At 38.0% G+C, this 6,666-nt stretch overlaps 2 protein-coding genes across 3 annotated transcripts in view; one reads left to right on the forward strand and one right to left on the reverse strand.

Moving 5' to 3' along the window:
- Positions 1-87: 87 nt before the first annotated feature.
- Positions 88-2,467, reverse strand: bcl7bb (BAF chromatin remodeling complex subunit BCL7B b). The gene is made up of 6 exons (XM_032508391.1): positions 2,302-2,467; positions 1,732-1,807; positions 1,538-1,622; positions 1,215-1,373; positions 922-1,025; positions 88-760 (listed from the first exon to the last, which is right to left on the reverse strand). The coding sequence occupies exons 1-6, from the start codon at positions 2,412-2,414 to the stop codon at positions 689-691; spliced, it is 609 nt and encodes a 202-aa protein (XP_032364282.1). The 5' UTR covers positions 2,415-2,467; the 3' UTR covers positions 88-688.
- Positions 2,468-6,333: 3,866 nt separating this feature from the next.
- hip1 (huntingtin interacting protein 1) overlaps positions 6,334-6,666 on the forward strand; it is a 53,891-nt gene continuing 53,558 nt past the window's right edge. For both annotated transcript variants that reach the window (XM_032512187.1, XM_032512188.1), the window contains exon 1: positions 6,334-6,652. In XM_032512187.1, the coding sequence (XP_032368078.1) occupies positions 6,536-6,652 (117 nt within the window). In that variant the 5' untranslated portion in view covers positions 6,334-6,535. The remainder of the gene's footprint in view (positions 6,653-6,666) is intronic.

A 6,666-nucleotide genomic window follows, 5' to 3' on the forward strand; every position in this document is an offset into this window, starting at 1 on the left:
CCTTCATGATATAATAGGCTGATTGCCTCAAGACATCTTGGTTTATGCTTACCAACCTTGCAGAAACAAGGAATCAAAATAGAATCAGAAAGTAGCATTTATTATGGTTTACAACGTTGCCAGTTAAAATCATGGGGAAATTATATTATAAATATTTAAAAAGAAAACAAAAAAACCCATTTGTCTTGCATGTGATAAGCCAAAAGAAGATCTGTTCCAGAAAGAGCCTCCTATTTAAAATATAATGGCACATCTAAAAATCAATCTGCATAAAGTTACACATTTAACACTTTTTTAAAATGGCCTGTAAACCTAAAAAATAAAGCAATAGGATATGGAAACATGCAAACATAAAGTTCAACTGCATAAGTAAATCCGAAACAGTTCGTTGCCGAAAAAAACATTTACAGCATGTGAATTGAAATACACACTGCCTGCAATAACAGTGACTTGCCACACAAAGTTTGGAAAATCCTCTTCATTCATTTTAGAAATCAATTAAAACAGCGTACTTTAAGGACCTTTTAAAAGTGAACAAGGATTTTGATGTAAAAACTTTTTTCTCATTTGTTGAAATGTAAAATTTGCCAAAATATGTCAAGAGAATCTTGGAATCATTTTGAAAGTTTAGCTAATCCAACTGAGGACAGGTATCGTGTGCATTTTGACAAAATATAATATAAATGAGCTATCTCAGAGCAGCATTTTCTCCTGTGCAAATCTTCTTTAAAGGGGGTGCTCCTGATTCAGCCAATTCCTCCTGTTGAATAAAAAGAAACACGTTTACATGTTCGGACCCCCTTCTAGTTAAAACGAACATTAATTGACACCATGCAACAGACCCCAGTGACGGGAATTCATTCTTAATCGATCAAAGAAAAATGTTCTGGTGTTTTTTGAACCCATTTTCAGAAAGTGAACCTGTGTGTCTGGGGTGCTCCGTCTGACAGCTCCTGATGAAAGAAGGTCCTCCTTGATGAGAGTGGGAGGCTCATCAGCCCCCTCCTGTCCTGAATGAACTGGTTCTGCATACACAAGGGTGGGAATATATCCTCATTAATGCAGCTTTGACAGTGAGGGAATACAAAGGCAGTAAAGGACATAACTAATTGTAATTGTTGATAACTCTCACCACTGAGCTCTAGGATCCCCTTTTATACTCAAATAATGTGTAAAATGGAGTGAAAATATACTTGAGAGAGCCATCCACTTACCGTCCACACTCTCCTGGCCCAGCATTGGTGGCTGAGAGTCTTCAGTACGGAGGCTGGAGGTGTGTGGAGGGCTGACCTGCTGCGAGCTTGAAGTGCTGCTGCTGTTATCCATTTTAGGCTGATAAACATCTGACAGAAAGCTCTGGTTGCTGTTTTCATCTGAGCAGAGAGGAGTTGTACTGAACATCGGGTGACATGTTTTCATGCCGTTTTTGTTTTTAAATTTTATGAGTGTGATTGTGTGATTTTTTTCTTCTTTTTTTTTTTTCTTTACCTACATGCAGTGGTTCCAGTATTTTAAGAAATACAGCCAGAAAACTCACCAGTGAAATCCAGTAAAGAGTTTGTGTTTTCCAGGACCACATCTTTTAGTCCTCTATCTCCACCTGTGGATTTGGTGCGATATATCTGAACACAAAGAGGGGTTTGTAAAATCAGACTACTTACTAGATTTATTAAAAATAAATTCTTGAAAGTGAGCTAGGGATTTTATTTTTTATGTGACAGAGGCCCCCACCTGCTTTGTTTCTGTTACTGGCACCCACTTGAATATGCGTAAAGATGTGTCTCCAACTGTCACCCATTTCTTCTCCCTGGGAATGAAATTTGTTAATTAGTTCGTTATTAGTTATTATTTTCGAAAGGTCTTACACTAACCCATCTGCTTTAATGGAATACACTGTAAAATGACATAGCCTGCATGGTCGTGTCCTTTCTGTCCACAGCAGAGATAACAGCTAATCAAATGTCCTATTGGGCTCACTTACAGCCATCGTGTACTTCACATGGCGTTTAAAAGCCACGAAGATAGGTCCGAAGGTGTTCATTAGTGTAATATTATGTGAATACGGCACAGTCGTCTTCATTACGTCGCACAACATGTGAGGCTGAGGCCATATTGACAGCTCTAGGCAGAAAAAAACTCGGCTAGCTCCGCCTCTCCTGTCAACCCGGGGCATTGATTAGTCAGCAGCTCCGTCAATCATCTAACTTTTCCGACTGAAGTTTGTTGCGCGACGCAGCAGATATCAGGCTACGGTCTACCAATACATTTCCCTCCATATTGTCCCCAAGACAGCCTACATACCATTTGCGCACTTTCTCGATGGCTGCCAGGACCTTTTTAATATCATCTTTAGCCCGACTTCGAGTCTCAGCACGGCCTGATCGTCCCGACATCTTGATGCTGTTATGATTCATCTACAGATGCATCTGAAAACTTCGACCAAGCCCCAGTCCACCGTTACAGTGGTAATCTCGCGAGATTTCATCATCTCATTTTTTTTTTCCCCCTCTTTTTTTGTGCTTTATCTTTCTCAGTCAGTATGCTCACACTGTATCTAAGCTACTGTAATGATTGGGTGGTAAGTGTTATTTATGTATTTATTTATTGATTCATTTATTCATTCATAATGTATTTATTTATCTGGGTTGGAAGTTATTATTAACAGTGCTTACTCATATACACATATACACACATACTGTTCTTAAGTACACATTTGAAGTACTTATCTTGTAATTAACTTGAGTATTTCTACTTTATGCTACTTCATATTTCTACTCCACTACAATTTAGTAATATTGGACCATAACTGCTATTGCACCTAACTACATAAATATTCTCAAGGACCCATAAACTGCTTTTACTGTTGTTTATCACTTTACATTTGTTAATATTTATTATCACACTACCTGTAGATACATTTTCTGCCATTGCACTGCATGTTTGTTATTGCACTATATGTGTTTAGCCTACCTTGTCTTGTATCGTGTTCTGTACCTGTTTTTGTATCTTGTTGTTTGCACCTTAGATATTATTTTTAATTTTCTTTTTGCATTGGGGATCAGGGAAACACAATTTTGTTCCTGTGTGTACTGTACTGAACTATATGGATGACAATAAAGTCTTTCTTATCTTTTATATTGTACCTTTTTAGAGGTATAGTTTCTAGTTACTTTACTACTTAAGATTCTATATACGCTCATAGTGTATTGTTAAAGATAAAACCAGTGGTTCCAAACCTTTTTGGCTTGTGGCACCTTTAAAAAATAAATTAAAAAAAACTGTATCTGGTTGGTGCCCTTGTCCCATTTTAGATGTTAGCAGTTCCACTGAAGAATAATTTCACCCAGCCAGACTTCGACTCAGATGGTTTCATTTAGATAATTGTTTGAGGCCCAAAGAGAAACACTTTGATATTTCACAAAAAGTAGATTCTTTAATATGATTTGAGTTGCAGAACTTGAATTTTCTTTATTATTATTATTATTATTATTATTATTATTATTATTATTAATATTCTCACTACCACTCAGATTTATCTTCTTGACTCTCTGGAGGGGGCCTGACCCCCAGGTTGGGATCCACTGGCATAAACTACCACAGTTTAAAAATAGATCAAACCTGCTCCACGTCGACCAGCTACAACAGTTAAAGATATTTTAAAAATCTAATAATGGGATATATGATAATATGTCTGTCACAGGGGCCAGTTTTCAAGAATGTGTACTTATACTTTTGATACTTTTACTGAAGTGTGATTTTCAATACAGGACGTTTACTTTGAGTAGTTTTACTGGTACTTTTACTTTAGGATCTAAGTACTTCTTCAACCGTTTATTTGTCTTCATGCATTTCAATATAGCATGTATAATTTATTATTGTGAATGTGGAAAAACCGGATTCACCTTTGCTACTATGTTGACATAAGCTTAATTACATGTACAGTGACTTCTAGTGTCCATGTTTAACCAGCAGATGGTAGTCTCGAGTTGTGCAGAGCAAACAGGCTCCGCCTAAGACTGGGAGCAAAGGCTGAGTCTGTTGCTGTTTTGATTCACTCATCATATGATCACTGACAAGACATCATCCATTGCTTGCCTAGATCCTCCAGGGAATACAAGAGCAGCCGGATCAGCTCTCTTTAACCAGCTCTTTACCAAAACTGATCCGAGTGGACTGTGGTTTACAGCAAAAGGCCCTTATAAAAATTTTGTGTGATGACAATATAATTGATACAACTACTCAGACAGTGTTGATAGTGGCACCCTTGTGGCACACTGACGCTGACTGTTCAGTACCTGTCTATTGTTACTTGGACAAGTTGTGGCAGCACTAATCAGGACACCATAATGGAACTCATATTTTTGTTTCCTGCAGAGCATATGGCATTAAAAGTACTGTATTGTCAGTCACTAGCAATTGAACCTGATTAAATTATATTAAATCGAATAGATTCAAATATTTCCCTTGCATTTTACTATGAGATTGTTTGAGCAAATAGACAGGGGTTATGATTTCTTACATTAAATTGTTGCTGCCTATAACCTCAAGCATATTTTAATCATAATTTCAAGAACTATAATAAATGCAATTTCTATATCTATTGTGTTTTTTGTTGTTGTCTATGTTTACACAGCAATAATTTAAAGGTCTAAGACTAAATATCACTGTTCCTGAAGTTGCCTGAATTCCCCAACCCAGCCATATCTTTTGTTTAGATGTACTGTATATACAGTATATTTGTATAATTAGACTGCAGGAGTATTTCTTTTGGACAGGGCTAGAAAATAAAAATCCCAACACTTTACTGATGTGGGCGGGCCCTGCTGCAGCTCCAGCCAGTGGCTACAACATTGGGAGGAGTCTGTGACAGTTGCCATAGAAAACATCCAAAAACATGTATTGTAAATGAAGATCTTTCGGGTTTTAGTTATATACATATTTTAGATAATTAGTAACAAGTAATTATGATCTTGTTTTACATGCAAGAATTGGATCTAATTTCACTTCATGCATTACAGCTTTAGTCTTCAATGTTTTTTAAGCCAAGGACCCCTTAACTAATAAAACCCCCCTACTAGTCCCCGGTCCCCCAGTCATTGACAGTCAATTCCCTCTCCACCCGTGGCAAAAACGCTTTGTACTAAACTCCATCCTGGACTATACCAACATTGCACACAGTGCTTAAACTACTTAGATAAGTATTTTGTATATGTTTGTCTCCGGTTTGGTATTTATTGTTTATTCTTATTAATGTTTATGATTGTTTGTATGTAGACACCCAATCACCAAAGCAAATTCCATGTAGTTCTTCTATTGTGGAAATAAACTGCTTTCTGATTCTGATATTGTACAAAATTAAGTTGCATATTAAACTGGGACTACAATAACGTGTTGGGCGGCCTAAAGCCACACACCTTTTTATTATTGATTTTGTAAATCATGTTTTAATGTTAAACATACATGTGGCACACTGAATCTTTAGGATTAACTGTATCTGTGAACAGCTACCTAGTGACTACCTTGGGCCCTAACTGTAGGCCAGTGAGCCTATCATTATTGTTTTTTGTTGTTGTTGTTTTTTAACCAATAGGCTGCTTTATATTTGCTAATAATATGTTGGATTTATGTTAAAGGAACACGCCACTGTTTGTTGAAACAGGGCTTATCACAGTCTCTTCTAGCTGTAGATAGGTAGGCCAATGCATTTTTTGTCTCAGTGCATGCATTGTTTTAGTTCAGTTTAGCAGGTTAGCTTAGCGTAGTGAATGGAATCCTATTTTGCCGGTTAGCATGTTGTGAGTAAAAGTGAGCCAACAAAAAAATAACAACAACCTAAGTACTTCTTGTGGCCTGCTTATTCACAACGAGTAGAAATAGCAATGGAAATTAAAACAAGGCGATTTCCTCGGCAGATATTGATTTGGGACTATATTGGTTGGAAGTCAATATCTCAGTCAATATCTGCCTAGGTAATCGTCGAGTATTCCATTCACTACGCTAAGCTAACTAGCAGCTGCACTGCGGTGTTGCACTGTACTAAATCAATGCCTGCACTAAGACGAAAAAATGCCCACCTAGCTACAGATAGGGGAGACCTTGAACAGCCCTATTTCAACAAAAGGTGGCTGTTCCTTTAAGACGTTTTAATTTTTGAAAATTAATTCAAAAAATTAACGATAATATGGTGCCCCCTGCTGTAACTCTAAGGACCTCTAAGGGGTCCCGGACCCCCTGTTGAAGATCTCTGATTCACAGTCTAAAACGTCGGCAAAGGGGTTTTATTTTGAAAAGCGTGAAGCGTCCCCTTCCTCTAAGCCTGGCTCACTTTACACTGGTGCCGTTCTGACTGCTCCTGTCACTGACTGGGGTGGTGGATAGAGAGGCCAAATGATCCAGTGAAAGGGGCGACGAGTCCAGCCCAGCATGGACTGCTGCCCGCCATAGTTAGTGCAGCTTTTATTTTTATTTGTTTTACAGTCTAGCCTTTTTTCTATCGGCTGAAAGTTTTTTTTCGCTGCTGTGAAAAAAGACGACAATGGATCGAGTGAAAAGCTCCATGCAGCAAGTACCCAACGCTATTCCCAAAGTGATCCGACGGACTGGTGGGGCCAACAGCCTGGAGCTGGAGAAGGAAAACTTTGAGAGAGGGCAGGTATGGAGCAGGGG

This window comes from Etheostoma spectabile, chromosome 3 (genome assembly GCF_008692095.1).
Source record: "Etheostoma spectabile isolate EspeVRDwgs_2016 chromosome 3, UIUC_Espe_1.0, whole genome shotgun sequence".
Classification (NCBI taxonomy): domain Eukaryota; kingdom Metazoa; phylum Chordata; class Actinopteri; order Perciformes; family Percidae; genus Etheostoma; species Etheostoma spectabile.